The sequence below is a fragment of the Electrona antarctica genome, assembly GCF_951216825.1.
Source record: "Electrona antarctica genome assembly, chromosome: 21".
Lineage (NCBI taxonomy): Eukaryota > Metazoa > Chordata > Actinopteri > Myctophiformes > Myctophidae > Electrona > Electrona antarctica.
The window spans coordinates 2,323,840-2,337,100 of NC_136802.1; the positions used below are offsets into that span (position 1 = coordinate 2,323,840).

The window sequence follows — 13,261 nt, forward strand, 5'->3', positions numbered from 1 at the left end:
ATTCTCCTGGGGACCCAAACTAGTGAAATGAGACATTCTCCTGGGGACCCAAACTAGTGAAATGAGACATTCTCCTGGGGACCCAAACTAGTGAAATGAGACATTCTCCTGGGGACCCAAACTAGTGAAATGAGACATTCTCCTGGGGACCCAAACTAGTGAAATGAGACATTCTCCTGGGGACCCAAACTAGTGAAATGAGACATTCTCCTGGGGACCCAAACTAGTGAAATGAGACATTCTCCTGGGGACCCAAACTAGTGAAATGAGACATTCTCCTGGGGACCCAAACTAGTGAAATGAGACATTCTCCTGGGGACCCAAACTAGTGAAATGAGACAATCTCCTGGGGACCCAAACTAGTGAAATGAGACATTCTCCTGGGGACCCAAACTAGTGAAATGAGACATTCTCCTGGGGACCCAAACTAGTGAAATGAGACATTCTCCTGGGGACCCAAACTAGTGAAATGAGACATTCTCCTGGGGACCCAAACTAGTGAAATGAGACATTCTCCTGGGGACCCAAACTAGTGAAATGAGACATTCTCCTGGGGACCCAAACTAGTGAAATGAGACATTCTCCTGGGGACCCAAACTAGTGAAATGAGACATTCTCCTGGGGACCCAAACTAGTGAAATGAGACATTCTCCTGGGGACCCAAACTAGTGAAATGAGACATTCTCCTGGGGACCCAAACTAGTGAAATGAGACATTCTCCTGGGGACCCAAACTAGTGAAATGAGACATTCTCCTGGGGACCCAAACTAGTGAAATGAGACATTCTCCTGGGGACCCAAACTAGTGAAATGAGACATTCTCCTGGGGACCCAAACTAGTGAAATGAGACAATCTCCTGGGGACCCAAACTAGTGAAATGAGACATTCTCCTGGGGACCCAAACTTTAACCTGAGACATTCTCCTGGGGACCCAAACTAGTGAAATGAGACATTCTCCTGGGGACCCAAACTAGTGAAATGAGACATTCTCCTGGGGACCCAAACTAGTGAAATGAGACATTCTCCTGGGGACCCAAACTAGTGAAATGAGACATTCTCCTGGGGACCCAAACTAGTGAAATGAGACATTCTCCTGGGGACCCAAACTAGTGAAATGAGACATTCTCCTGGGGACCCAAACTAGTGAAATGAGACATTCTCCTGGGGACCCAAACTAGTGAAATGAGACATTCTCCTGGGGACCCAAACTAGTGAAATGAGACATTCTCCTGGGGACCCAAACTAGTGAAATGAGACATTCTCCTGGGGACCCAAACTAGTGAAATGAGACATTCTCCTGGGGACCCAAACTAGTGAAATGAGACATTCTCCTGGGGACCCAAACTAGTGAAATTAGCAGCTCTACAAGCTCACAACATATTAGTTTTAACCCATTTACCGCTACCATTATTTAATCCCTCCGTTGCGTCCTGCCAGGGTTTTATCGCGCGTGACACTTACTTTGAAGTCCAAATATCCGTAATCGCATTTTACTATGAAACCATTCCGTGTGTGTTGACGAAGCTGGTGCTTGTTCTCTCGGTCGGTGGTGGAAAAAGTGGACCGCGAGTATCACAGCGCCTGCTACAGGCCGTTGAAAACGCTTGTCTGGGACAAAGCGACCCCTGCAATGTCGCTTCTGTGAGATAAAGCCGTCTGAAAACAGAGCAGGCAATGTAAGTGGATGCGCGCGCATCTTCAAAATGGCCGCGGCCATTGACTCAGAAGCATAACAAAGCTAACAACGGTAGATTTCGATACGATCGTATTAAAACATGCATTAATGAATACAGCGCTGTTAAAACGGCTTTTCCGTTTGTGGCAGGCTACAAGATTCAACGTGTTAAAATTCCTATGTTCCTGGCGGGCCTCGTGTTAATAATCATGAACTAAAACCAGTAAACTCAGGTCGAACATTTTTTATTCTCTCCATGTCGTCAAAACAAATGAACAATAACGTCAAAACAAGGCAGTCCTGAATTTACACCGTCCGATCTTTATTACAAAAACAAAAATATTAAGGAATATAAAAAGTTTGAAACTATACACAGCCGGGTCGGTTAGCTGGCTGGCTCGCTGACGCAGGGATGGAGGGAGGGAGGGTGTGTGTGTTCTCATGGGCGTGGGGGTCTCATCCCAGGAGGTGGACCTGAAACATACAAATAATCATTCATATTATAATAAAAAATACACTGGCACCATGTCACTCAATTTTTACATTGGCCATGTAAAAGAATAGCAGATCGTGCCATGCTGTGACAACAATAACTATTTTAACCCATTTAGGACTGAGACCAGCTACAAAATGTCTTCCAAATCTTAATCATGACAGTTTTCTCAACCCCCCTATGTTTCTATATCAGTGGTGCTCAAACCATTTCATATCAAGGACCCCTAGAATTTTGGCCGCCGACCCCCATCTGAAAATATGTTGTTCCAGGGAACCTCCCAGAAGCAAAGATTTGAGTTAAAAACGTTCACTCTGAAAGAATATATATATATATATTCAAAGATTTGTGCCACATTTTCAAAAATAGCAAGCTCATACGCACTCTTTGCCGCGCTATGAGCTTGTAGATCTGCTAATTCTCAACAGTATAACAATGCTTAAATCACCAAAAGGTGTTCCCGCCCTGAATGAGTTAAAAAAAATAGCAGATCGACAATCTCGGGCGTCATTTTGTGCCAAATGTGAGTTTGTACAAAAAATAAATCAATGTGTGAACCACTGATTTAGAAGGAATTTTTTTAATGGAATGAAAGCATTTTGATGTTTATGTCAAGCATCAGGTTAATGTCTAAGTATCAACATGTCAATAAATGTATTGATTTCAGATCATTTTCCTGCTGAGATCAGTTCAACGCTTCAAAGCTTTTATTTTCATCGCTGCCCTGCAGTGACAGTGACCTGTCAGCTGGGGGCGCTACAATTCGGCCTTTTGTTTACATCACTTCTCAGCAACCAAATAACTGTCAATATGCCATACTTTAAAAAAACTGTAATTATACATTAAATTATACATTCTCCTACAAGACTGAATATCATCATCATTTATGATGTGGTTTTCAGTGGTTCTCAAACAACGTTGTCATGCCAAGGACCCTGAAAAGGTGTCATCCTGCCAGGGACCCCCAGACAGGATCTGGTCCCCTTCAGCAGGACCTAAGGTGTCATCCTGCCAGGGACCCCCAGACAGGATCTGGTCCCCTTCAGCAGGACCTAAGGTGTCATCCTGCCAGGGACCCCCAGACAGGATCTGGTCCCCTTCAGCAGGACCTAAGGTGTCATCCTGCCAGGGACCCCCAGACAGGATCTGGTCCCCTTCAGCAGGACCTAAGGTCAGGGACCCCCAGACAGGATCTGGTCCCCTTCAGCAGGACCTAAGGTCCTACTGAAGGGACCCCCAGACAGGATCTGGTCCCCTTCAGCAGGACCTAAGGTCCTACTGAAGGGACCCCCAGACAGGATCTGGTCCCCTTCAGCAGGACCTAAGGTGTCATCCTGCCAGGGACCCCCAGACAGGATCTGGTCCCCTTCAGCAGGACCTAAGGTGTCATCCTGCCAGGGACCCCCAGACAGGATCTGGTCCCCTTCAGCAGGACCTAAGGTGTCATCCTGCCAGGGACCCCCAGACAGGATCTGGTCCCCTTCAGCAGGACCTAAGGTGTCATCCTGCCAGGGACCCCCAGACAGGATCTGGTCCCCTTCAGCAGGACCTAAGGTGTCATCCTGCCAGGGACCCCCAGACAGGATCTGGTCCCCTTCAGCAGGACCTAAGGTGTCATCCTGCCAGGGACCCCCAGACAGGATCTGGTCCCCTTCAGCAGGACCTAAGGTCCTACTGAAGGACCTACTGAAGGTCCTACTGAAGGACCTTTAGAAGGACCTAAGGTCCTACTGAACCCCCAGACAGGATCTGGTCCTCTTCAGCAGGACCTAAGGTCCTACTGAATCAGGGACCCCCAGACAGGATCTGGTCCCCTTTAGCAGGTCCTACTGAATCAACAGAACCTACCACATTTATGTTGTTCAATAGGAGGTCCTCAACAAACTGATTTTTGAAAGATGATTATATCATGAATAACATCTTAGTGGCACCATGTTTGAGAACCACGGCATTAATAAAGAACAGATCTGACAGTCCTCTCACCTCTCATGCCAGGGGGTGGCGGCCTCATGCCGGGAGGGGGCATTCCCATTGGTGCACCTCGGCCAGGAGGCATTCCCATTGGTGGACCCATGGGTGGACGCATGCCTGGGGGCGGGCCCATCATACCTGAGGTGGAGAGGAAAAAAAACAGTTATGTAACAAACTATGTGAAACACAGATATTCAAGTGTTGAGAATACAGAAGAGCAACACCGGAACGTCTTTACACTTAATCCATTCAGACCCGACACCAGATTCTACAAATATCTTCTAAATCATGACAGTTTTCTTAAAATCCTATGATTCTAGATCAGTGGTTCTCAAACTATTTCATGTCAAGGACCCCCCGGGGTTATCTGTAATTGGCTGCCGACCCCCATCTGAAAACCCCCCCCACAAGCAAAGATTTGAGTGAAAAAGATGCACTGTGAAAGAATATATATTCAAAGAGTTGCACCACATTTCCACGATTTTTTAAAGAACTGCAGATCTGCTATAAAGGCAACACAGACGCGTCCTCATGTCTAAATGGATTAATACAAATATATAAAAAACAATTCTAAGCAAATAAGTTTATTAAATCAATCAGAGCTGAGATCAGTTCAACGCTTCAAAGCTTTTATTTTCATCGCTGCCCTGCAGTGACAGTGACGTGTCAGATGGGGGCGCTACAATTCGGCCTTTTGTTTACATCACTTCTCAGCAACCATCTATAGATGTAGCAACATCATAAGAAGAATTTGAAGGTCTTCAGAAAACTTATTAGGTTTTTAGAAGGCATTTTTAGGCATAAAATGGGCCAATAGCTGAACAAGCTCCCAACGAGTATGTGTGTGATTGGTTGTCAGGACTATAATTACCTCGACCCATACCCGGGCCCATGCCTGGGGGCGGGGCTCCGCGGCCCATAGGGGGCGGTCCTCCGCGACCAGGCGGGTACTGGGTTGGTGCGCCGCCGATGGTGGCGCCCGCTGCCACCGCGCCAACTGTACCGCGACCCTGGGGGGTCATCACCTAGGAGGACAGAAACAAGACCGCAAAATATGAGAACATTTACAATGTAGGTATTTAGCAGACGCTCTTAATCCAGAGCGATTTACAGAAAGCAAAAAACGTTCGTCGACTACCTTTTTTCACTGGCAAAAACTAAATGGAAACTAAATGAAAACTAAGCTATGATGACTAAGACTAAGCCTAAATATATTCACAATTTCATCAAATAAAAACTAGACTAAATGTTAGGGAGGGACTAGTGGACAAGAGATTCAGTATAAGTCATTTTAGACTTGGTTGCATGCTGAAAATAGCAGATCTACAAGCTCACGGTGAGCTTGTGTAAAATAAATTACGACAGCATCAAGACCTGCCAAAATACATTTTAGTCGACTGAACTTACACTAAAACATTCCAGGTGACTAAAACTAAATTAAAACTATTCAAGAGACTATGACTAAAACGTGCTGTCATTTCATTACTTTGTTACTCAAGTCCAGCAATTTGATGTATTGTTTATTTATGTCTATGTCAAGCATCAGGTTAATGTCTAAGTATCAACAATGTATTGATTTTTAGATCATTTTCCTGCTGAGATCAGTTCAACGCTTCAAAGCTTTTATTTTCATCGCTGCCCTGCAGTGACAGTGACCTGTCAGCTGGGGGCGCTACAATTCGGCCTTTTGTTTACATCACTTCTCAGCAAACCAGATAGCACTACTATTATTACACATTCCATAATCATATGATATTTAATGTCAATAATCTAAATTAAATCTCCAGACTGAAAGGTTTTTCAATTAGAATTATGTGTCGTTCTAAACCCATGATCTTGCTGCCAACCGGTTGAAATCACAGATCTATAAACCCATGATCTTGCTGTCAACCAGGTGGAAATCACAGATCTATAAACCCATGATCTTGCTGCCAACCAGGTGGAAATCACAGATCTATAAACCCATGATCTTGCTGCCAACCAGGTGGAAATCACAGACTGAGGCTTTAACTGTAATGCATTGATATTTCCCACATGTTTCTGAACATGTAAAGAAAGAAAAACACAGGTGTGCTTCCTCTGGAGACTGCCCTTTGTCTAAGGCAGTGGGTGCTCCGTTTTGAGAAATAACTCAACTCATAAACCAACTGAATGGAAAAGGACTGGTTCAGATGCAATTTCTCATGTTTATTTCCCAACGTGTTTCGGCAGAGCCTTCTTCAGTGCAGAATAAAAACATGTTTTCATTCAGAATGAAAAGATGTCTTTAGTCTGCTCTGAAGAAGGCTCTGCCGAAACACGTTGGGAAATAAACTGAGCCAGTCTTGCATTTTTTCATTTTGGAGTGCTGCTTTTTCCATCCAGTTTATTTTTCCATTTAGTTTGTTCATGAGTTTCTGAACATGCATTCTATTGATAGTTTCACCACTTCTCTTCATTTTTATAACCTCAAATGGTAGATCTACAAGCTCCCAAGCGTGTGATGCAAACTTGTAGATCGGCTATTTTCAACTGACGGTTGACAATTAGTGCTGTACAATATTAACAAAACAAAAAAAGAGCTCTAGATTCAGACAGCTATGCAATCTCATTTTGTGAAGAATCGTGCAGCACTAGTTGCCTGTCCTATAAATAGTTGCTAGGATCTCAAAATATTGCGATTGGGCGATAATGGAATAATTGTGTTCTGTACCTGTTGACTGGGTCCTCCCACTCCTCTGACTGGCCCTGCCAGCCCAGCGGGGGCCTGAGGCATGGGCGCCCCGGCTGGGACCCCCCGTCCTGCCGCTCTGCCGACACCGGGACCCCCAGCGACTCCTGCCAGAGGCACACGAGCGATGCCAGTCTGAAATAAACAATAACAACAACAGTCATTGCATGTTTAGAGAGATTCATTCAAGCATTGTATACAGACATAAGTCAGTCATTACGCTTCTATATCTCTGCTGTCGGGAAGTAACCTCATAACTACAAAACTAATTGTTTATTTATGTCTATGTCAAGCATCAGGTTAATGTCTAAGTATCAACATGTCAATAAATGTATTGATTTCAGATCATTTTCCTGCTGAGATCAGTTCAACGCTTCAAAGCTTTTATTTTCATCGCTGCCCTGCAGTGACAGTGACCTGTCAGCTGGGGGCGCTACAATTCGGCCTTTTGTTTACATCACTTCTCAGCAAACCAGATAGCACTACTACTATTATTATTATTACACATTTCATATAGAATCATGTGTCGTTCTAAACCCATGATCTTGCTGCCAACTGGTTGAAATCACAGATGGAGGCTTTAACTGTAATGCATTGATATTTCCCACATATTTCTATCCATTTGTAATAATAATAGTGTTTGCCGTACGTCTTTTGGGGGCGGTCCCTCTACCGTCATGGAGACCAGGTTCTCTCCTCGCAGGAGAACCAACCCCAGAACCCGCTTCTCCTCTCGCTCCGGCTGCTTGGAGTTCTTAGGCCTGAGGAGACACACACACACACGTTAGTATTGTAGGCCGTTTGGAGTTCTTAGGTCTGAGAACAAGTTACACACACTGTTGTTTTGTATTGTAGCGACGCTCCAGGAATAAAGACAGACTTGTGGGGGGTTGAGGTTTCATGCATGCATGGAATGAAGCAAAATAAAATCTCAAGACTGAAAATGTAATGATGCAGAAGGGAGAACTTCCAATCGTGCCTCTAGCCTATGGCAGGCCAGTCTGGTGCGTCTCAGAGGCCTCTAGCCTATGGCAGGCCAGTCTGGTGCATCTCAGAGGCCTCTAGCCTATGGCAGGCCAGTCTGGTGCATCTCAGAGGCCTCTAGCCTATGGCAGGCCAGTCTGGTGCATCTCAGAGGCCTCTAGCCTATGGCAGGCCAGTCTGGTGCATCTCAGAGGCCTCTAGCCTATGGCAGGCCAGTCTGGTGCATCTCAGAGGCCTCTAGCCTATGGCAGGCCAGTCTGGTGCGTCTCAGAGGCCTCTAGCCTATGGCAGGCCAGTCTGGTGCATCTCAGAGGCCTCTAGCCTATGGCAGGCCAGTCTGGTGCATCTCAGAGGCCTCTAGCCTATGGCAGGCCAGTCTGGTGCATCTCAGAGGTCTCTAGCCTATGGCAGGCCAGTCTGGTGCGTCTCAGAGGTCTCTAGCCTCTAGCAGGCCAGTCTGGTGCATCTCAGAGGTCTCTAGCCTATGGCAGGCCAGTCTGGTGCATCTCAGAGGTCTCTAGCCTATGGCAGGCCAGTCTGGTGCGTCTCAGAGGTCTCTAGCCTATGGCAGGCCAGTCTGGTGCATCTCAGAGGTCTCTAGCCTATGGCAGGCCAGTCTGGTGCATCTCAGAGGTCTCTAGCCTATGGCAGGCCAGTCTGGTGCATCTCAGAGGTCTCTAGCCTATGGCAGGCCAGTCTGGTGCATCTCAGAGGTCTCTAGCCTATGGCAGGCCAGTCTGGTGCATCTCAGGTCTCTAGCCTATGGCAGACAATTTAGGCCCTTACTTTATCAACGGGGTACAGGTAAAAAGCGACAACTTTTTTATGTTTCAATTACATCTTTGTCGTCAGGTCATAGCCATGGCTATGAAACCCGTCGTGTAGCCGTGGTGATTATTACCATGTCTTCACGGATGAAGACACGACAGGCTGGCGTCTAGGACGTCGTGTAGCCGCGGTGATTATTACCATGTCTTCACAGATGAAGACACGACAGGCTGGCGTCTAGGACGTTGTGTAGCCGCGGTGATTATTACCATGTCTTCACAGATGAAGACACGACAGGCTGGCGTCTAGGACGTCGTGTAGCCGTGGGGATTATTACTGTGTTACATGTCTTCTGTTGCTGAGATCAGTTAAACGCTTCAGGGGGGTTGTTTTCATCGCTGCCCTCCCTGCATCGACAGTGACGTGTCAGCGGGGGGCGCTAATTCGGCCTTTCGTTTCATCACTTCTCAGCAACCAAAACGACATGGTCAATCACCGACTAGTTACCGTTGCAAATATAGGAGAGCCATTTAAGACGCTTCTTAACCAAAGATGTCACAAATACTACATCTTTTAATCTCCTGGCTCTAAGACTGTACATTTTAGAATTTTTTTTTCAACCAGTGGTCCTTGAGGGGGTTCCAGGTGGTCCCCAGTTAAGCTTAAATAATGGAGTTGGTTAGCTAAATGGACTTAGATCTTTAACTCTTGAGAGCTTAACATTTTACACTCTCAATAGCAAAAATTGTTATATCTGCATTACTTCAATTACAAGTAACACAATTAGAGAATGTAGAAAAATTGTTGTTTTCATAAACGCATGTCGTCTCACCTAATGGTACCAACATCAATACTGCATGGAATTGTGGACAAAATCCTTATTTAGTCTTTGGGTCTGAGGCGCCAAATGTCATCAAATGGTGGTTCTTGGCTCAAATAGCCAAAAAGATAATGGACCTTGAAATTAAATGTGTTGAAAACCACTGTTTTAGAACACTGGGGCTTTGTTTGGTGGTAGGTAAGGTAACGTACTTGATCTTCCTGAACTCGTCGCAGTCACAGAGGATCAGGTTCATGTGTTTGTCGAAGGCCTTGAAGGTCCCGATGAAGATGCGACCGTCCTGGAGGATGCACCGCATCCTGAAGTCGATGTGCTGCAGCATCTTGCTGCTCTTACCCACCGTCTGAAAGACACGGAAATACAGGGTCAACAAAGATCTCTACAACACCCAGCGAACGGTTTTCAATGTAATGGGCCCCAGGACCCAGTGGTGGTCTTTTAGATGGGACCCAGGGGTGGTCTTTTAGATGGGACGCAGGGGACATTTGAGTCCCACTTCAACTGCGTTTTAGAGTACAGCACTGCGTACACCGTACAGTATTGTAAGGACCCCGTAGGGTGACATGATTCATGGAAATGCATTGCGAGCTGTGCGACACAGAAGAGACAAGACACTGTGGAGACGGCTGTCTCATTGGTGTGAACGGCCCCTACGACACAGAAGAGACAGCTGTGTCTCAGGTGTGAACGGCCCCTAAGGATGCATGATGCAGGCTATTTGCATCACTGAAGTGAACACCCCCTGGTGGTCTTACCCACCGTCTCAAAGACACAGCGATACTGGGTCAACAAAAAGCTGTGACACACCCCAATAGGCACAACAATACAAGGTTAAGAAAACTGCAGCAGTTTTTAAATAATCAACACTAAGGTCACAAAGTCACCCCCAGACAGTTATAAGAAGTTGCTGAGATCAGTTCAACGCTTCAAAGCTTTTATTTTCATCGCTACCCTGCACCGACAGTGATCTGTCAGCTGGGGGCGCTACAATTCGGCCTTTTGTTTACATCACTTCTCAGCAACCAAATAACAGTTAATATTAATATTGCATAGTATTAAATGATATTTAATGTCAATAAGCTAATCAAATCTCCAGACTGAAAGGGTTTGTTTATTAGAAGTATGTGTTCTAAAAACTGCTGCCAACCAGTTGAAAATTGAAATCACAGATTGAGCCTTTAGCGGCCCATTCAGGACAGGAACCCTTTCGGTTTTAAAAACGATTGTTATAATAAAGTACTGAAAAAATAGCAGAGCTTGTAGGTTTGCTATTTTTGAAAAGTTGTGACAATGTGGTGGAAATCTTTCACAAATCTTTCACAGCGAAAGGTTTTAAGTACAATCTTTGCTTCTGAGGGGGGGGGGGGGGGGGGGGGGGGGGTTATCAGTAAAGTGATGTCATCAGTAAAGTGGGGGAATACAGACAGAAACTGTTTGTTTCCAATGTCTACTGATTATACGGCTTGTATTTCAGTTGCTTTAGTTTCAATATTGTCAAGGACGCTCAAATTAATATGCATTTGTCCACAGCCCACAGTCCTCTACATGAATGCATTTGTCCACAGCCCACAGTCCTCTACATGAAATGATATCCAAGTCAGTGGTTTCCAAACTTTTTCATGTCAAGAAACCCCCAAAATGACACTCAGTCATTATCCTGCGGACCCCCATTCCAAGGACCCCCCAGTTTGATATGAGATGTGGACTCCCATTTCTATCTCTGGGACCCCTAATTTATATTGTAAAAATCAATGTTAATTTAACTCAACTGGACCCTAGTGGGTCCATTTGTACACTCTTGAGTTACAGACCCATAAGGGTCCATTTGGTTCCTAACTATCATTTAGCTGGGGACCCCCTGGAACTCTCTGAAGGACCCCTGGGGGTCCCCGGAACCCACTTTGGGAACCACTGATCCTGTGATCCAAGTTACATGAGTTAGCATATGTAGCAGAGTGGCTCACAATCTCAGCCTGATGGCCTACATCTAATATCGTTCCCCAGGTTCTATGTTCCCCATGTTCTATGTTCCCCATGTTCTATGTTCCCCATGTTCTATGTTCCCCATGTTCTATGTTCCCCATGTTCTATGTTCCCCATGTTCTATGTTCCCCAGGTTCTATGTTCCCCAGGTTCTATGTTCCCCAGGTTCTGTGTTCCCCACCATGCAAAAAAGGTTCTTTGTTCTCCACTTAGAATAAACCTAACCTAGTAATTTTAGTAATTCTAGTAAGACTAAAAGTATTTTAGCAACTTAGTCTTAGTGTTACTTTTAGTAGAAACATGTATTTCTGATTTAAGCTCAGTCTTTGAACAATCCATTGAACGTTAGGCCTGCCTAGGCTACTTAAACTATCTAGTCTTAGCCAACTAAAAATTAACACTGGCATAAAATAATAAAACTTAATTGCTCAAGACTCAACAAATGATGGCAAAAACAAACGTTCTTTGTTCTGTACTTATACATAGTTGTATAGTACAAAACACTGAACCTAACCCTAAGGTAAGTGGGGAACATAGAACCTGGGGAACATAGGGATGACCCCACAGCTAGCTAGGATTAGCAGCAAGCTAACCAACACAAACACTACTACAGCGTCCTGTGTCCAACAAACAAACAGCCTCACATCAACTTAAAATACCATTTAAACACCCACTATGCGGAGGGTAGGACCACGAGGACTCTTTACGGGTCCATTTGGTTCCATGCGTTAACCGAGGAGTCGTTTAACATCACACACACATTGTGTGTGTGCTACCTTTAGCCGCTAATGCTAGCTACCCAACACTACACACAACAGTTGTTGCACCGCCTGTTAAACAGTTTATTGTTTAAAACAGGAACAAATACACCAGGATCAAAGCGATTCATGGATATAAAACATTGCGATACATTAATTAATGTCACGCAAATGTTTAAATTAAGGACAACGGAAGCGTGAACAACATGAGATTGAATGAAATGAATGAATGAATGCACGTCTCGTTCACTGCGATGTTTGGCCGAATGAAGCGGCTACAATAATACATATTTATATATAATAACCCGATATAATAAGGGCAATAAAAAGGAGGATAAACAGATAATTAATGTAACGTTAGGTTTAACAGGACAAAGCATGGAATGGAAGCATGAAACATGAGTCAACTCTAGACTAGAGAATCATGGACGTCACTGCAACGTTTGTCCGAAGGCAGCAGCAGCGCCGACACTAATGCAGTTATTATTACAAATAACAGGTTTTCTTATTATAAATAACAGCTTTAATGAACCCCACATGCAGGACAAACACCAGTATTGATCATCTCACCATGTTTGCAGATCAGATGGCTCCGATTCCCTGCAGATTCTAATCGGATGCGATTTGGTACAAAAAATTGACCCGCTGAGCGTCGATGCCGCCAACCAGGTCCCTGCGATGCTTCTGTGTGTCTGTCTGGCGGCAGGGCGCAGGACGGGAACTGACGTAGGCACGGAGGAGGAAGTGGTGGGCTCTCTCTACGTTCCGGCCGAAACTGCTAAACGTTTCAACCATGGTTCCGTTTGATTGATTGATTTTGAGATTTTGAGTTTGCAGAATTACAGTACAATTCAAGCACAACTCAAGTGGACGACCCAATTAAGCATTGCACTTGCTTACAAGAGGGAGTGCAACGAACCATGTACAACCCAGATTCGGCACAAACAAGGGACTAAATTATTTCCGCTCCTATGCCACCAAAATGTGGAACGCCCTACCAACAGTTTGATTGATTGATTGATTGATTGAAAATTGTATTAACAGTTTGCAGAATTACAGTACATTTCAAGCACAAACT

The 13,261-nt window shown here is 45.0% G+C and overlaps 1 protein-coding gene across 1 annotated transcript; it reads right to left on the reverse strand.

Moving 5' to 3' along the window:
- Positions 1-1,904: 1,904 nt before the first annotated feature.
- Positions 1,905-12,918, reverse strand: snrpb (small nuclear ribonucleoprotein polypeptides B and B1). Its single transcript, XM_079491778.1, has 7 exons — positions 12,754-12,918; positions 9,634-9,785; positions 7,499-7,610; positions 6,832-6,984; positions 5,011-5,164; positions 4,152-4,277; positions 1,905-2,149 (listed from the first exon to the last, which is right to left on the reverse strand). The coding sequence occupies exons 1-7, from the start codon at positions 12,754-12,756 to the stop codon at positions 2,115-2,117; spliced, it is 735 nt and encodes a 244-aa protein (XP_079347904.1). The 5' UTR covers positions 12,757-12,918; the 3' UTR covers positions 1,905-2,114.
- Between the last annotated feature and the right edge of the window lie 343 nt (positions 12,919-13,261).